Raw genomic sequence first — 17905 nt, forward strand, 5'->3', positions numbered from 1 at the left:
TTAGTTTGGATTCGGCTCCAGGACAGCGCGGGCTGGTGGGCGGGCCAAGGAGGAAAGCAAACTGGAGGTGGGCAACCCTCTGGACTCGCTTCAGCCGCGGAAAGTCGGGGCCGTCAGCGGGTGCGGACTCGGCCGGATCTTCCCTGCGACCGCCTAGCAAGACGACGATTTGCTTCTCCCAACCGTGCTTTCCTCCTCCTCACCCACTCTTTGGGAAGGCATTCGTCTGGTGCTCAGGTGGTCTTCCGCGACCTCCACTCTGCTCGTCCTCTGCCCAGTTCCTCCAGTGCCTGCGCGCTCTCTGTCGGTAGGCGCTGGGGACCCGGCTCAGTGATCCCCTCCCTCGAGGAGGCTGTGGCCAGCGCAAAGCCAGAAAACGGGCACTGGGGCCAGGTGCCGGTTGCCCACGCCTGCCTTTCTACCACTTAGCCTATAGCTGTGACCTTGGACAACTTTCATAACCTCTCAGCCTCAGTTCCTCCATCTATAAAATTGGCATGATAATAGTACCAACGCGATAGGATTAGAAAGATTCGTGAGATCTCTCACCAAGTGCATATTTAACGTAAGCCTATCCCATAGCGCTCAATAAATGCTCGTGTTTATTGTATTCCTTGGTCTGGCGTTCGGGGTGAGGGGGGATGGAATGAGGGTTAGCGGGTGACGCAGACCGAACAAGGATTCTACATATTCAAAGAGAAAAGCACTACCCGAATCCGGCGACCCTAGGTAACCAACACTTCTCCCAAGAGCGCCCCCAAAGACCCAGCCTCTGGCCCTTCTAGCCGTGTCGACTCTGTGGTAACAAAGCCATAGAGTGGCGGAAGTGGCCCGTCCCCTTCCTCTCCCGAGCCAACGGCTTGGCGAAGCTTCTGGGGACTTCTCTGGCGCGGGGGATTGTGGGGTTGCTGGAGCGCCCGGATGCGGAGAAGACGGGAGGCGTAGCTGGCCAGTGAATAAGCTTCCAAAATGATGGTGAGTGGCGTTTCGCCTATCTGTGGCCATCCGCTGCCATCCGGCCCGTGGGTGGCACCGCCTGACCCGGGTCGGTCCCATAGGGCCCTCGGCTACCTACTGACTCTGTCCTTACGTGGATGCCCTGTCTTCGGCGACCCCGGCCCTCCGCGGCCTGGCTCGGCCCCCGCGCGGAACTGGGGCTCTGGGCGAGGCCTTTGTGGGGCTGGAGGGAAGGCTTTGGTCTGGCCGGCTGCGGACTACAAGTCCCAGGCTGCTTCGGGGCCGCAGCCCGCTTAGGGGACCGGGTTTTTGGAGCCCCCCACAATTAGAAGCTTTGTTAAACGAGTGCGACTTTGAGCGTGCGTGCATACACGGTCGGCGGGTGCCTTGGGAAACGTGAGGTGTAAAAAACGTGTGCTTCCTAGAACGGGCAGCATGGGGACCTTATGTTGGGCGGAGCGGAGGGGCTCAACTGTGGTTGCTCGCGGGTCCCCCAGCCCGCCTGCTGCTGCATACATGGAGACAGACTTGGCTTGTACTTTACCACTCACTCGTTCGTTACTTAAGTAAAAGCATATTTAGTGCCTACTGAATATCATGTAATGCCAGCTGGTTGTTGGGGCTGCAGCTCCTCAACCAGGAGAATGGACAGGGCACATGGGGACACTACGGCAGAGGTGGGAAGACCCGCCCTCTGACTCCGACTCCGTTTGTCCTTCCGGACTTGGCATCAGACCAGGCTTTTCTAGTTGGCCATCTAACGCTGGGTCTCCTTTTCTTGAATTAGGGGTGTTGATGAATCCCGGAGGCCCCCTGTAGCCCAGCCCACTTCCGCCCCAGCCCTTTGTGCCATCTCAGAGCCCTAGATGCTTTCCATGGATCCCAAGCCTGCTGCTGTCTCTTGAGTTGCTTTTCAACAGGGCCAGCTTTTAAGGGGGTGTCTGAGGCAAGACCCTAACTTAGATGCTGCTCCCTGTGGTGCACTTGGCAGTTCACGGACTCATTTTGGTCTGTCAATCAGAGGAAATCTTCTGTTATGTGCTGGCCTTCTGCGGCCTCTTCCTGTCCTGGTAGACGTCAGACTGACACCTGTGAGGTGTGTGTTCATTCTGTGACTGGATGCCCTGGGAGTCCAGTTGTATCCATGATAGAAGGAACCTAGAATTTATCTGTACTTTTTTCTCCCCTTCATACCTCTAGTACTGCCCTTTTTCAGTCCCTCTCCAGCAGTACCTATTCTTGAAGTCGCCTTCAGGGCTCCGCAGCTACACTGGATGCCTAGGTTTTGTAACTAAGCTGGGCCATCTACTAGGTATGTGACTTTGAGCATGTTATTAAATTTCCTGCCCTCAGGGTATTAAGGGGATTCTTTGAGCTGCTACATACAGAGCATCCAGCATGGAGTAAGCACTCAGCAGATCTTAGCTGTTCTGCTAGGTGGTTGGTTTCTTCCCTCCCTGTAATCTGTCCTACTGACAAGACCTTCATCGGAGTTTTGTTTGGCAAGACTCCTTTTGGGATGTGAAACTTCTGTCAAAAATCTTTGCTGTCATGGAATTAGCCCTCGGTAATCAGAAGATAGGTAAAGGGGTACCTGGCTGGCTCAGTCCATAGAGCATGCAACGCCTAATCTCGGGGTCATGAGTTTAAGCCCCACATTGGAGGTAGAAATTACTTAAATAAATAAAGTTTTTAAAAAAGAGAGAGGTAAAAGGGTGCCATGATAACTCAGTCCTGTGACTTTCAGTACACTAGTAAGGAACATGTGTTCTTGCCTTTGTGGTATTGAGCACTATATGCCTTGGCATGTGAACACCTGTTGTTGTTTTACAGAACATTAAGCTTTAATAGTAAATAAAAGTTTTTAAGGAGGATGAAGATGAAGGTCATTAAGCTGAAATTCCAGAGCCTTCCACGATACCCTTGGCAGATTACTGGTTCCGCTCTTGTTTCTTTACTTCAGTAAAAATGAGTGAGATTGAAAAGTAACTTAGGAAAGAAGCTGGACTTTCCATAGCAGTGCGTGTCCTCCAAGAGCTAAAAGAAGAGGACCCATTCTGCTTGACCTGGCTTGGTTCAATCCAGCTCTGCCACCTTCCCTTCCCTTAGGATTCCACGTTTATCCAGCCTGCCATTTCTATGCGCCCAGCCTACACAGCATAGGGAACGTGGGGACTGTGTGGTCAGCTGCTTCTGAGCCCTCTCTGCTTTGTACTTAAGAATGCTCAGTGGATTTCGTTTCACCACCCTGCCAGTGCTTTTTAGATTTTATTTGTTTGAGAGAGAGCACGCACACATGAGGGGGTGAGGGTCAGAAGAAGAAGCAGACTCCTTTTTGAGCAGGGAGCCTGATGCAGGACTCGTTCCTGGAACTCCGGGATCATGCCCTGAGCTAAAGGCATTCGCTTAACCAAATGAGCCACCCAGGTGCCCAAGCCAGTGCTATCTTAATTCATGGCTTGTATAAAGTTGAATTTTCAGTATCAAAAGCTGTTGCATGTTACTTCATATGTGGCCACATCTAGGCACTCCACAAATTGAGATGACTATAATCCTTACCTTTGGGAAGCTCATACTTTAAGATGGCTGGTGTTATAAAAATTGTACACAGAGGAAGCAGAAGGAATTATGGGATCCTCTCTTCAGGGTGCCCCTAGTAGCTGCTGTTAAAAAAACATCTTGGAAGGGGCGCCTGGGTGGCTCAGTGGGTTAAAGCCTCTGCCTTCGGCTCAGGTCATGATCCCAGGGTCCTGGGATCGAGCCCCGCATCGGGCTCTCTGCTTGGCAGGGAGCCTGCTTCCTCCTCTCTCTCTCTCTGCCTGCCTCTCTGCCTACTTGTAATCTCTGTCTGTCAAATAAATAAATAAAATCTTAAAAAAAAAAAAAAATCTTGGAAGAATTGGGGCACTGATGAATTGTTGGCATGGTAAGAAAGTGTTTTGTTTTTTACTTCTTAAAAATATCTTCACACACAAACACACACTTTATCAGGTAAGCTCTGTAGCCAACACAGGGCTCAAACTTATGACCTGGAGATCAAGAGACACATGCTCTACCAACTGAGCCAGGGTAGGGGCACCTGGGCGGCTCAGCCAGTTGGCCATCTGACTCTTGGTTCAGCTCAGGTCATGATCTCAGGGACCTGAGACAGTGCCCTGTGTTGGGTTGTGGGCTCAGCACTGAATCTGAATTGTCCCTCTCCCTCTGCTCCCCCTACCCCTGTTTGTGCACTCACTCTCTCACAAATAAAATTTACTTTTTATTTTTTAAAAGATTTTATTTATTTATTTGACAGAAATCACAAGTAGGCAGAGAGGCAGACAGAGAGAGAGAGGGAAGCAGGCTCCCTGCTGAGCAGAGAGCCCGATGAGGGGCTCGATCCCAGGACCCCGGGATCATGACCCAAGCCGAAGACAGAGGTCTTAACCCACTGAGCCACCCAGGCACCCCTATTTTTTATTTTTTATTTTTTATTTTTTTAAGATTTTATTTACTATTTGTCAGAGAGAGAGGGAGAGAGAGCAAGCACAGGCAGACAGAATGGCAGGCAGAGGCAGAGGGAGAAGCAGGCTCCCCTCCGAGCAAGGAGCCCAATGCAGGACTCGATCCCAGGACGCTGGGATCATGACCCGAGCCGAAGGCAGCTGCTCAACCAACTGAGCCATCCAGGCGTCCCTATTTTTTATTTTTTTAAAGATTTTTTTTAATTTGTATATTTGATAGAGGCAGCGAGAGAGGGAACACAAGCAGGGGGAGTAGGGGAGGGAGAAGCAGGCTTCCCACTGAGCAGGGAGCCTGATCCGAGGCTCGATCTCAGGACCCTGGGATCATGACCTAAGCAGAAGGCAGATGCCCAACAACTGAGCCACCCAGGCACCGCAAATAGAATCTTTAAAAAAAAAATGGGGTGCCTGGGTGGCTTAGTTAAACGTCTGTCTTTGGCTCAGGTCATGATCCCAGAGTCCAGGATCACAGCCCACCGCACCATCCCTGCTCAGCGGGGAGTCTGCTCCTCCCTCTGCCTGCCCCCCACCCCCAACCCTGTGCTCTCTCTCTCTCAAATAAATAAGATCTTTAAAGGAAAAAGAAATGTCAGGGTAGCTCTTATAAATAGGCATACAATTTGGAGGTGGAGGTAAGAAAAAGTCTTCATAAGCATTGTTCAGTTATCCTGTTGGAGAAGTGAAAATTTGTTGAAGGTAACAGGAAAAGTTTGAGATGCAAGTTAGTTTTTTATTTGAAGTGTAACACTATGCAGGGCAAGGATGAACCGAAGAAGCTTGGGGCTGCCATGAGGAATAATTTAGCAGGACTGAGAGAGGGTAGGGCCTTTGGACGGAATACCGTTTTCCTTACAGAAGGTGTAAGAGGCCTGAAAGAATACTGAGAGTATAAAGAAGCCATTTCTTGCTGTCAGACCTGGGACACTGGTGAAAGGGAAGGAATTTTCTCTCTGGCCCATGCCTGACCTCAGATTTCGGGGGTTATCTGACAGGTAGTCTTTAAAAAAAAAAAAAGTAGTGTATGTGTTTATTAGGAAAACATTGAAACAAAACAGAAAATCCACAATACAAAACATCAGAACCCTTTTTACTCCCACACTCTTACTCATTACAGCTTCTTGCTCATCTTCCCAGCCCCTTGTATGCGTTTACATACTATATCTTGCCTCCTACTTTGTTTCTCTTTATATTTTATGTAGATAAAATGTAAATCGGAACATGCCATTCCTCTGCAATAAGTTTTTCCTGGGCTTCCTTTTGTAGGAATAAAATCCAAACTTCTTACCATGGTCTATATTGAGTATGTGATCTGGCTGTTGCCTGCATCTGCAGCCTTATTCCAGTCTTCCTTCTGCCCACTATCCTCCAGCTGCACTGGCCAGAGGAGTTGGCCTTTATCAGGAATTGCCCAGTGAATATGGAGTCACCCTCATGGGTCAGTAGGCTTTCTGATGTGTGAATCCGTGCCTCCTTATTGTTGGGTCAAGATCTCTCTTGTGCTTTCGTTTCCTGCTCAGACTAGGGGTGGACAGGGGCAGTGGCTTTCAGACTTCGTATAGCAATCCATGGTAAGAAGTACATTTTAAGTCATAGCCTAGTAGTACACATACAGCATAACAAGTTTCGAAACAGCACCCTTACTATATTCTGTTTCACAACACAAAATTAAGTCACAAACGCAGAGAAGACTGAGTCTGGTTATGAGCTCCTCTCGGAAGCCACAGGTTTTGATACAAACTCTGGTTTGCTAAGATGAGGAATTACTGTCTGTGCTAACAGTCACTGAAGCAAAGGTCTCTAAGCAAAGTTTTAAAATGGGGAAGTATCCCTGTCTTCCCAGAGTTTCTAAGGCGGGTCTCCAAATTAAGCCCCTGTAAAAATAATGACTGTTCTCAAGGCTAGCCTGCAAAATAGATGAAAATTTCTGTGGGGCATTTGATTGGAGACTGGTCACAGGGAAGCCCTATGGAACTGACACTGAGAGATAGAAACATCGTTGTACGAATTAGATTTGTTGTCATTTTGTGAGGCTGTCTGTTTCTCTGCCTGGCTCCTTCTGTGCACTCCAGCTAAGCATGGTTAGTAAGCTGCCTGCCTGGGCATCTCCAGGACACCACCTGAAGCTGTTGGTGCCTCGTGTTTTGCATCAGTGCCCCGTCAACTTCTGTAGGATTAAGCCGTAATGCAGATAAGTGGTGGTTTTGCTGGAGGGTGAACACTGAGCTTCTTCCTCCTGTGCTGTGACCTAATTCTTCAACACAGGAGATAGTGTAAGAGTTGAAAAGGCTATGCTTACTCCGCTGAGCGCTGGAGAACACAGTATTTGATTTAGACTAAATCATCCTCCTCATACCATTTTCTAGCACACCTGCAGGGTATGCTGTGTTCTTGGCTATATCTCTGGATATAGGTGCTGGTCAAGGAATCAGCGTGGTGGACAGTGGGAATATAGTTTTTAAAAGCCTTCAGAGGGGCGCCTGGGTGGCTCAGTTAGTTGAGTGTCTGACTCTTAATTTCAGCTCAGGTCATGATCTCAGGGTTATGAGATCGAGCCTTGCGGCTAGCTTGGTCCTCAGCAGGGTGTCTGCTGCTCTCCCTCTACACCCCCTGTGTGTGTGTGTGTGTGCATGTGCACGTGCTCTCTCTCTTGGATCTTTAAGAGGCCTCCATATATTTCTGTTACGGGGGAGATGGAAACATTTATCCTTTCGCCCCTCCTTGAATTTCATTGCAATAGATGATTGTTAAAAGCAGTCCGTTGTTCTTTCTTCTCCAGCCCACACCAGTTATCCTGTTGAAAGAGGGGACTGATAGCTCCCAAGGCATCCCCCAGCTTGTAAGTAACATCAGTGCCTGCCAGGTGATTGCGGAGGCTGTACGAACCACCCTGGGCCCTCGTGGCATGGACAAGCTAATCGTAGATGGCCGAGGTGAGTCTGCAGGGTTCTTCAGGCCAGGGCACAGGAGAGGACACTCCTGGGGAGTGTTCGGGGTAGCAGAGGTTGGCCTCACAAATGCCACTGCTTTTAAGATCTCTGATGGCTTGCTGTGAAACAGTTCCATTTCATACTTTGTCCTGAATGCTAGATAAATCTTAGGGGTATATATGGGAGAAGTTGGTCTCAGGAACCTGTTGCTTCTTGGGAAGAGGCAGCCTGGAAACGTGAAATAGAACCATCTGAGTTGCCTTTGGTCGTTCCACTGTATCATGTCACCAAAACAGAATTTCCCCTCATGTTTTAGTGTCTTAGCTGACATGGGAGATAGTAGGGTATTAACTGTGTCAAGAATATCTAAACAGTTTCTCATTCTCATTTGAAGTAATATTTTCTACATTCAGTTTGAGGTGTGCAAAGTGCTGTTCGGAGAAAATCAGGAGCTCATGGTCTTTCAGAAGCTTGTGATTTCAGGTGCCTTGTGCACAGAGCTAAGTCTGTAAAAAGATCAGTTCATAGATGCCACGATCTTCTCTGTCCCATCCCAGTAAAGTGTGTGTGGGCTCCCAAGTCCAATTGGGAAAAGGGTCTTTAAATTTTTACTTTTTGTTTTTCCTTTTAAGGCAAAGCAACAATTTCTAATGATGGGGCCACAATTCTGAAACTCCTTGATGTTGTCCATCCTGCAGCAAAGACTCTAGTGGACATTGCCAAATCCCAAGATGCTGAGGTGGGGAAATCAAGCATATGTGTTTAAGTAAAGGTTGAAATGCACGGCTGCTTCTTCTTTTGCTTTTCTCGCATAAAGTTTTGTTTTTTTGTTTTTTTTTTAACTCTGATTTTAACTTTATGATTTCACAAGTAGTACATACTTATAAAATATTTAGATGGTATTGATAGTCTTTTAAAATTTATACTCTTTCACTGCATGTAGCTGAGCTCTTAGGACCAGGGCCATATACTGTCATGCATATCCGTGACCTTGTAAATAATTTAATCTCTCTACCCCTGCAACAAATAATATATGTTAATTTTTAAAAAAAAAAAGCAAAAAGAAACAGGCGAAACTAATTTTAGTATATTTAGCTTAAAAAAAATCTCTCAGGGCACCTGGGTGGCTCAGTGGGTTAAAGCCTCTGCCTTCGGCTCAGGTCATGATCCCGGGGTCCTGGAATCCAGCCCCACATCGGGCTCTCTGCTTAGTGGGGAGCCTGCTTCCCTTCCTCTCTCTGCCTGCCTCTCTGCCTACTTGTGATCTCTGCCTGTCAAATAAATAAATAAAATCTTAAAAAAAAACCTCTCACATGTTAGTCACCTTATAAGATGGGGCTGGAAACTCTAAGGTTTCCAGTTTACCTGCTGTTGTTTTTCCATGCTGGTAAAATACAGATAACATAAAGTTTGCCACTTCAGCCATTTTCAAGTGTATGAAATGACAGCGTTAACCAGTGTGTCTTAAAACATTTCTAACTCTATGGGCACTGGGGTGGCTCAGTTCCCTAAGCCTCTGCCTTTGGCTCAAGTCATGATCCCAGGGTCGTGAGATGGAGCCCCAAGTCAACCTCCTTGCTCAGTGGAGATCCTGTTTTTCCCTCTCCCTCTGCCTGAGGCTCCCCTTGGTTGTGCTCTTTTTCTCGCTACATCTCTCTGTGTGTCTGCCAAATAAATAAACAAAATCTTTACAAAAAAAAAAAATCTAACACTAGAATCTTGATAATAACTGTTGAGAGGAAACAGGCTTGCATTTTAGAGTATCACAGATATGTTCTAAAGTTATATAAAAAGGTTTATTGAGACCCAGTAGCCTATAAAACAGTATAATTTGTAAAAATTAAAGTGAGAATAATCTGAATTTGACCTGTTACTATCTCCAACAAGGGACTAATAACCTTTCTGGCCAGGAGTTTGGCCACTTAAACCCTTTACCCCAGTACCACATCTTCCCCCTTGGAGATCCCTCACATTACACAATGGACATAAGTGAGTTGAAAGTGAATTTCTGCCAAATCAGATGTGAACTGGTTTTAGCTTTTATTCTTTTTCTCATTCATTAAAAATAGGGTGTGGATCCCATTGTAGAAATTGACTATGTTAGACAGGTTAGCAGATTTGTTACCTGCTTATTCCAAACAGTGTATAAAATGTAAAGGACTTTTGGCCTTTCCTGGAAGGTTTGTTTTAGTGGGATTTGCCGGAAATGATCTTTTTGGAAACTTGTGTAGTCCTTCATATTCCTTAAAGAATGTTTGTGTCCTGTCTCTTGCTGCCATGGTTACCTGGGACACAGAAGCGTTGTAAGTGTGACTGGGCCTATCTTGTTCATCATGCCTGTGTGTAATATATAAGTTCTTGGTTAATCTGCTTATGTGACTTCATACCCTGAGGAACTTTGATTGTCCAAATCAGCTCTCTTTGGAGAATGGGCCTGGCTGGGGAATTAATTTTGTAGCCCAGAGCCTTTTGATGGGATGGATACCTAACTGCCATCACCTGTGCTTTCAGGAAAAAAACATTTTACACCCATTTAAACAGTCCCAGTTTAAATGGGTAGGTTGCCTTAAAATGGAGTTTCAGGGTTTATCTCTAAACATGAGAAAACATGAATTTCCTGTCATCTGCTTCCAGGTCGGTGATGGTACCACCTCTGTGACCCTGCTGGCTGCTGAGTTTCTGAAGCAAGTAAAACCCTATGTGGAGGAAGGTTTGCACCCACAGATCATCATCCGAGCTTTCCGCACTGCCACCCAGTTGGTATGGGAATATTGGCTACCCTGGCCATGTGCTTGGGTACCTTCATGTTTTTCTTAGGATAATACCTTTAGTGGTGTATAGAGAGGCTGGTGACAGGGTTCCTTGGACTTTTTCTGACTTCTCCCTACAAATTTCAGATCTGCCATTCAGTAGCTATTTCTTCAAGCTTCAGGTTTCCTGATGGACTCAGTAAGTGAGAGCTGGGGTTTTTTGGTTTTTTATCAAGTTCCTCATGGCACACATGTCAGGACCCTGCTTTTGTTGATCTTTGACCTTCATTCTGTGATCTTGGGCAAGTCAGTCCTTCTAGGCTTTACTTTTTCCCTTTACTCTCTCTCTTCCAGGGGCACCTGGGTGCCTTGTCGGTTAAGTGTCCAACTTGTGATTTCGGCTCAGGGTCATGGGATGAAGCACCGGCTCAGGCTCCACGCTCAGTGGGGTCCACTTGAGATTCTCTCCCCCCACCCCCCAAAGTTATTTACTATCTGTTTCGGGTTGGTAACATTAAAATGAGATCATACATGAGAAGTGCTTTTGAAAAGATACTAAGTTTAACATACAAACGTATTATATATCTGATAAATAAAGCGCTGGAAGACGTCCTGGGTGTTTTTCATAAGCCAGAAGGTTTAGCCCAATCTAGCATCCTAGCTTGTTTCCACTCAACTTATTTTAGTGTATTCTTTGCATATTCAGAGTTAAATTCTAGAAATACCTTGGTTTTTCAGAACTATACCTATGCCATACCTATGCCTAGACCTATTTGTCACTGGGAGTTTTCTAAACTGTAGAGACCTTTGTTTCAGGCAGCTATAGGACTTGGAAGTGTTGTTTCAGCTGCAGAGTGGGAATGTTTAAGAATTGGGAGTAAACAGATTAGAGAGTGGCAGGATGGTCTGGGACCCACCTCTCCAGGTTGCCTTTGGCGCCAGGGACTCACTCGGCTTCTGTTGTTGGCAGGCAGTTAACAAGATCAAAGAGATCGCTGTGACCGTGAAGAAGGAAGATAAAGTGTAAGTTTTTGGTGGGCTTTGTCAGACCTTGACTTTCTGTGGCTGAATTGGATATAGAGGTGTGTTGCCACCCTATATGGGCCCGGCGCTATTTGGCTCTTGCCAGATCTTTGACTGTATGCCAGCTTACACAGCACAGAAGGGGCTCTATGCTGGAGTTTTAAAGCTGTCCCACGCGAGGTCTCTGGCTGTGGTCACCATCTGTCAGTGGTAATCTGTCCTAAAGATGCGGAAGATGAAGGTGATGTGGGCTGAGTTTAGACACCAGAACAGACCCCCTGTCCACACTGCAGTAGACTCAAGACTAGAGCCTGACGCAGGTCCCACCCATCCTTGTGTCCCAGGGAGCAGAGGAAGCTGCTGGAGAAGTGTGCCATGACCGCCCTGAGCTCCAAGCTGATTTCCCAGCAGAAAGCCTTCTTCGCCAAGATGGTGGTGGATGCAGTGATGATGCTCGACGATTTGTTGCAGCTTAAGATGATTGGAATCAAGAAGGTGCAAGGTGGTGCCCTGGAGGTAAGCCTGCCACAGCCCCCCGGGAGGCTCCTGCCTTCACATAGACTCTGCAGACGGGTCGGTGCAGGAGGTGAGCACACTGTACAGGTGCTGAGAGAATGTGTGTTGGGCTGGAAGTCAGACTAGAGTTGTGGTCCCCATGCTGTCACTACAGCCTATGACTGTACATACTTTCTGGACCTGTATTTACTTGTCAGCAGAAGAGCAGATTGAACTCGATTTTTAGAATCTCTGTGTGATGCAGGAGGGGGTAGCCGTAGCTCCATCTGATAAATTATTTAGGACCCTCCCGGCAAATAAATCTGAGAAGTGCTTCTCAATCCACTCTATTTCAAGGGACACACCTTTTTTTTTTTTTTTTTTTAAGATTTTATTTATTTATTTGACAGATCACAAGTAGGCAGAGAGAGAGGAGAAAGCAGGCTCCCTGCGGGGCAGAGAGCCCGATGCGGGGCTCGATCCTGGAACCCTGGGATTATGACCTGAGCCGAAGGCAGAGGCTTGAACCCACTGAGCCACCCAGGTTCCCCTCTGCCTAGCCAGCTTGATTGAGCTCAGGCATCACCCCTTTAGGATGCTGTGGATTTGAGTGGTGCACACGTGTTCACTGTTAGGCAATGGTATTAGAGATTAGCACTGACAGAGAACATGGAGGTCTTTGAGCTGAATATACCCTTTTTTATTGAGTGGGAAGTAACTTGGTCCCTTAATAAGAGAGATCCGGGATTTGAACCCAAGTCTTTGGATAGTGCTGAAGTTCGTCCCAAGGGCAGCATGCTTTCTTACTATTCCCTACTATTAAATCCAACCCACAGGAAGCTCAAGTTCTGAGGGACTGAAATGTAGGAAGCTACAGTTGTAGCTAGGGAACTGTACAGGGGTTTTCTGACCCTTCTGGCTTCATCTCCTGGGAAGAGGACGCACCTAGCTTACCGCACAGAGGTCAGAGTGTGTGTGCACACACGCAGGACAGATAGAGGGGGTGTGGGGAGGCGTGTCCGGTAGAAAACTGGGAGGGAGTTGAGTTGGGATTAAAGGGGAAGGCATTGGGCAGCCTGTACCTTATTCATAAATTCCTGGTCCCTTGTCTGGCACTGGAGGTATACATTCGGCATTATCCCTTGGCTCCCACTTTGGAGTCAGTCTTAGAGGAGAGCCCAAATGGCCTTTACCATGCTTAGTCTCTGTAAGCTGAATGATTGATTTTCTTGATACTGAAGGGACAGCCAAAATATGTTTTGTATTTTTCCCAGGTTTTATGAAAAATGAAAAGGCTTTGTTGTAACAGTGATATAAAGACATGGTCAGGGTGCCTGGTGGCTCAGTGAGTTAAGCCTCTGCCTTCGTCCCAGGTCATGATCTCAGGGTCCTGGGATCGAGCCCCGCATTGGGCTGTCTGCTTGGCAGGGAGCCTGCTTCCCCACCTCTCTCTGCCTGCCTCTCTGCCTAGTTGTGATCTCTCTCTCTCTCTGTCAAATAAATAAAATCTTAAAAAAAAAATGAAGACATGGTTAACTCTTTCAGGTTCACAGGAATAGACATATCTTAGCCTAGTACACCACTAGCTTGATTTCATTTCATGCCAGTACTGAACTGTTGACTGTTTTGTTATTTTCAAACAGGAGTCCCAGCTGGTAGCTGGCGTCGCGTTCAAGAAGACCTTCTCTTATGCTGGGTTTGAAATGCAACCCAAAAAGTACAATAATCCAATGATCGCCCTTTTAAATGTCGAGCTTGAGCTGAAAGCTGAGAAAGATAATGCTGAAATCAGAGTCCACACCGTTGAGGTAGGCCCCGCCAGCTGGCAGTGGCCAGGGAACGGTCAGCTTTCTGGGCCAAAGCCTTGGTCTTTGTGGACATCTTGGGCCCAGCTCTGTTTCTCAGGCTCCCTATGGACCCCGTTCTCCTCCTGGCCCCCTGAATATGTTGATGTCCAAGTACTAGGCCCACTTTTTTTCCCACTCTGCTCCCTGAGTGACCTGACGTGAGGGGATTTGGGTAGGTAAGAACTGCTGAAATAATTCTCTGGCCCCTGAGACGGGGCTAGCGGGGCCTTCCACCTATACACCGAGCCCAGGTTTTTGAGTCCTCTTATTTGAGCAGATGAAGGCCCTTATGCACTGGGTCCCACACTGTAGGGACAGGTGTGCTCCCATGACCAATGATACCAAGGCTGTCTCTGGAGGTAGCAGTGATCGCAGCTATAAGCAGGTGCTGTTAGGTAACGTGCCCCCAGCACGGAATGGCCTCTGGGGGAAGGGGTCATATCACTGGGAACTCCATGGGTACAGCTTCTCAGAGGAATCTAGATCTGTGAGGCTAAACTATTTCTTAACACCTTGGCATGCCAGCTCTGGAGGAACTCCCAGTCCTGGGGTTATTTTCTGTTTTGGCATTTAAAAGTTTTAGGTGGTTCCTAAGTTACTGTATAGGGTCCTTGTTTAGTTGGACTGAGGAGGGGTTCTTCTGGTTACCCTTGTTAATTCCCAGATAAATCAGCATATTTTACTTTGGGGGGTATACTTTAGCCTACCATATATGCTGATCTCCCCCCAAAAGTATCCTCATCCTTTTCTGGGTCTCTTAAGGATTATCAGGCAATTGTTGATGCCGAATGGAACATTCTCTATGACAAGTTAGAGAGGATCCATCATTCTGGAGCGAAGGTCGTCTTGTCCAAACTCCCCATTGGGGATGTGGCCACCCAGTACTTTGCTGACAGGGACATGTTCTGTGCTGGCCGAGTACCGGAGGAGGATCTGAAGAGGACAATGATGGTAACCAAATGTTCAAGTGCTGCTTCTTAGCCTCTGTGGCCCTGGAGGAATTTTCATTTACTCCTGGTGTGCTGGAGTGCGCTGTCAGGTTGGCACATGATTCTAGGCCTGTCTTCACTTTTTTTGGCCTAGAAGCACTCTAGTCCCCATGTGCACATGCTCGGTATAACCGAAACAAGTCAGGAAATCTAGTTTGTGCGGGAACCTAGTAGTAATGCTATGATCAGCTAGAGAAACTCAAGTATTGGTGTTTCCAGCCAGATTTCCTCCCTTTTTTTTTTTTTGAGCATTTCACCAAAGATATGCTAGGTCTAAAGCACCGATCCTAACTAGTTGTTGGGCCCAGGGCACGCTAGATTGGGGGAGTGGGTTTTGGCTGAAGTAAAGGGTCCCCATCTCCTTTTAACTAGGCCTGCTTGCCTGCCATGTGTCTTCGTTCTGTTTTATTTTCTCCTCTTTCAGGGGGTAAGGGTGAGAGTGGGTTATCCAGGGCAGGAGGCTCTGGGGCACTGGTATAGGGTTTAGCATGGGAAATGGCTTTTCAGGCTGGGTGGCAGGAAGCTGTCTTCTGGCTTCACGGGAGCCTTAACTGCCAGGTGGTCTTACTTTCCTGTGCTCCTCAGGCCTGTGGAGGCTCCATCCAAACCAGTGTGAATGCTCTGTCATCAGACGTGCTGGGCCGCTGCCAAGTCTTTGAAGAGACCCAGATTGGCGGCGAGAGGTAAGCCATAGGCCTGGGCTGCCTGTTGGCGGAGGTCACGGGACCTGCCTGGGTCTGGCCTTCTGCCTTTTTCTGGGATGTGCATGTGCTCCTCTTTTTTGAAGTCTCACCTTTTGGGGCATAAAGAACTCTTGGATATGAAGTATTTCGAGAGGGGAGGAGGTCAAGTTGGGTCTAAGGTCTGACTCCGCAGTGCCCCAGGGTTACAGCCCCAAATTTTGCCCGGAACATGTCTACAAGAGTGGGATTGGAAAACCCTAGTGAGGAACAAAAGAGCAGCTACTGAGTGTTGGGAGGATGTGGTGAGGTCAGACATAGACTGGCAGCAGAAATTAACGTGTATGATTTGATCCTGGGTGTAGGTACAATTTCTTCACTGGCTGCCCCAAGGCCAAGACTTGCACTATCATCCTTCGTGGCGGTGCTGAGCAGTTTATGGAGGAGACGGAGCGGTCCCTGCACGACGCCATCATGATTGTCAGGAGGGCCATCAAGGTACTAGGCTGGGGGTGTCCTGCCTGCACAGCCCGCTCTGCCTCCCCAGCTGATGAGACCCTGGATTGTGTGGTGATTTCTTCCCTGTATAACCTGTCCTTCCCTGAGTGGTCTGTTGGCCCTCAGTTGCTTCACAAGTCGTAGAGAAACAGCCTCATTCTCTCAGAATAGATGATACTGTCTTAAAGGCTATGACTTGTGAGCCATCCGTGAAGCTGCTGTTATCAGCCATCCCAGCAATTGTACCGGTGCCCTCAAACTACGCGGTGACCTTGAAGATGGTCAGAAACCAGAAGGTTCACCGGATTGCAGTTGGGATGTGCTAGAAAAGAGCCGCATCTAGGTTTCCTGGGGTTTGGGATGTGGGAGGAATGAGGAACCACTCCCTTTCGGAGCTAGAGGGCCTGCTGACTGGCTGGTCTAGCTTGGCTGTGGCTGGAGTTTGGACCAGGGGCCTGTTAGCATTGAGAGGTGGGTCTGGTCTCTGCAGAACGATTCAGTGGTGGCTGGCGGCGGGGCCATTGAGATGGAGCTCTCCAAGTACCTGCGGGATTACTCAAGGACCATTCCGGGAAAACAGCAGCTGTTGATTGGGGCATATGCCAAGGCCTTGGAAATTATCCCACGCCAGCTGTGTGACAATGCTGGCTTTGATGCCACAAACATCCTCAACAAGCTGCGGGCTCGGCATGCCCAGGTGGGTCCTTTTCCCTTGGGTCCAGGGATTGGGTGCGTGGGCCTCAATTTGGAGCGTGTGCCGTGCCTACTCAGGCTCTGCATGCTGGGCCCCAGGGACAGGGCTGGAACCGGACCCGGTACCAGCTCACTGTGTCTCTGAGGGCAGAGAGAGCCGCAGTGCCATCAGAGGAACCAGGGGGACCCTGGCGCCTCCTCCCCAGAAGCACACGCTGACCACATATATGGGGCTTCCCAGGGTGGTGGTAAGCAGGCCGGAGCCCCGTCAACTAGCAGTCCAGCCACGGCTCTGCTGCCTCTAAGTTGTGATCTCCCGGAGAGCTTACTGGGTTCATCCGCTGTTTGGCAGATACTTGTTGAGAGGTGTTAAGTGCTGGGCACTGTGACAGCAGCACTCAGTGAGTGGCCTTGCTTCTGACTTGCCTGAGGGCTTGAAGCAAACATTCACTTCTCTGCATCGCCATATCCTCATCTGAAATGGGGACTAATGGAAGCAGTGAGCCAAGTAAGGGGGGGGTTGGGGAGTGTTCCTCTTGAGAAATGCATAGTCCCCAGGGTGACCTGAGAATGGGACCTCCCCAAAACACAGCATGTTGCCCAGAAGAGGTCCTAGAGCTCTTGTGTGAGCAGCTTGTTTAGGGTTTGAAGGGGGTGGGCGTTAGGGGCACGGGTGGGTAGACATGCACACCCAGCTTCCTGGGATGACGCCAGGCAGACGCCATCTTCCTTGGGGAAATTCGGGCAAGGTCAGAGAGAATGAGGTTTTCTAACACCCAGAAGCTTTTGGAGGATATGTGGGAGGAAATTTGAGAGCAGTTGCCTATTACCCCCTCTCTTTTCCTGTTCTTTCAGGGGGGCATGTGGTATGGAGTGGACATCAATAACGAGGACATCGCTGACAACTTCGAGGCCTTCGTGTGGGAGCCAGCCATGGTGCGCATCAACGCCCTGACCGCAGCGTCTGAGGCTGCCTGCCTTATCGTGTCGGTAGACGAAACCATCAAAAACCCTCGCTCAACAGTGGACGCTCCCCCAGCAGCAGGCCGGGGCCGGGGCCGGGGCCGCCCGCATTGAGAGGCACCCTGCCCCTCTCGTGGGGGGCTGGCAGGCTGGCTGCAGGGTGTGCTTACTCTGTCTTGGTCAGTTGGTATCACGAGGAAGGGGTAGTCGTTGGTCCACTCTGTTCTCACTGGAGGTTATTTAAATAAACTTAAGACTTAGAATTCACTTTACAAATTACCTGGGCACAGGAGTTTTATTTGGAAGTGTCTTGACTCCAGCTCAGGATTTTACTTTTGTATGTATTCACCCACAGAAAAATCTTTTCTGTCGGGCTGAGTCCTCAGCAGCCTCTGGTTTTTAAGGCAGAGTGTGCAGCAGGGAGCTCCACTTGGGAACCTCCATCTGGAAGTCTCACTTTGTTAGTTTCCTTTATCCCAGAAGTGGCTGGGACACTGATGTCATCTTGTTTAGCCCTGTCCTCACCAGGCACTGCTCCCAGGATTTCTCTGGGTTTGAGTACCTGTGTTACATTACTTCA

The 17905-nt window shown here is 48.5% G+C and overlaps 1 protein-coding gene across 2 annotated transcripts; it reads left to right on the forward strand.

The window, feature by feature from the left end:
• The first annotated feature begins 851 nt into the window (after positions 1-851).
• Positions 852-17604, forward strand: LOC111148038 (chaperonin containing TCP1 subunit 7). Of its 2 annotated transcripts, none has more exons than XM_022504403.1 (12): positions 852-975; positions 7237-7390; positions 8020-8126; positions 10022-10147; positions 11108-11160; positions 11505-11676; positions 13299-13463; positions 14265-14453; positions 15077-15174; positions 15537-15669; positions 16160-16366; positions 17218-17604. In XM_022504403.1, the coding sequence occupies exons 1-12, from the start codon at positions 970-972 to the stop codon at positions 17437-17439; spliced, it is 1632 nt and encodes a 543-aa protein (XP_022360111.1). In that variant the 5' UTR covers positions 852-969; the 3' UTR covers positions 17440-17604. The 2 variants fall into 2 exon arrangements, with proteins under 2 accessions (XP_022360111.1, XP_022360112.1); XM_022504404.1 differs by having other exon boundaries at positions 15077-15124; positions 15616-15669.
• The last annotated feature ends 301 nt before the right edge of the window (positions 17605-17905 follow it).

The sequence above is a fragment of the Enhydra lutris genome, unplaced genomic scaffold (genome assembly GCF_002288905.1).
Source record: "Enhydra lutris kenyoni isolate GAN:26980312 unplaced genomic scaffold, ASM228890v2 scaffoldscaffold18, whole genome shotgun sequence".
NCBI classification, from domain to species: domain Eukaryota; kingdom Metazoa; phylum Chordata; class Mammalia; order Carnivora; family Mustelidae; genus Enhydra; species Enhydra lutris.

Coding starts and splice junctions, on each gene's coding strand:
- LOC111148038 (XM_022504403.1), top strand. Junction 8,127..10,021: donor CCAAATCCCAAGATGCTGAG/GTGGGGAAATCA, acceptor ATCTGCTTCCAG/GTCGGTGATGGTACCACCTC. Junction 14,454..15,076: donor ATCTGAAGAGGACAATGATG/GTAACCAAATGT, acceptor TGTGCTCCTCAG/GCCTGTGGAGGCTCCATCCA.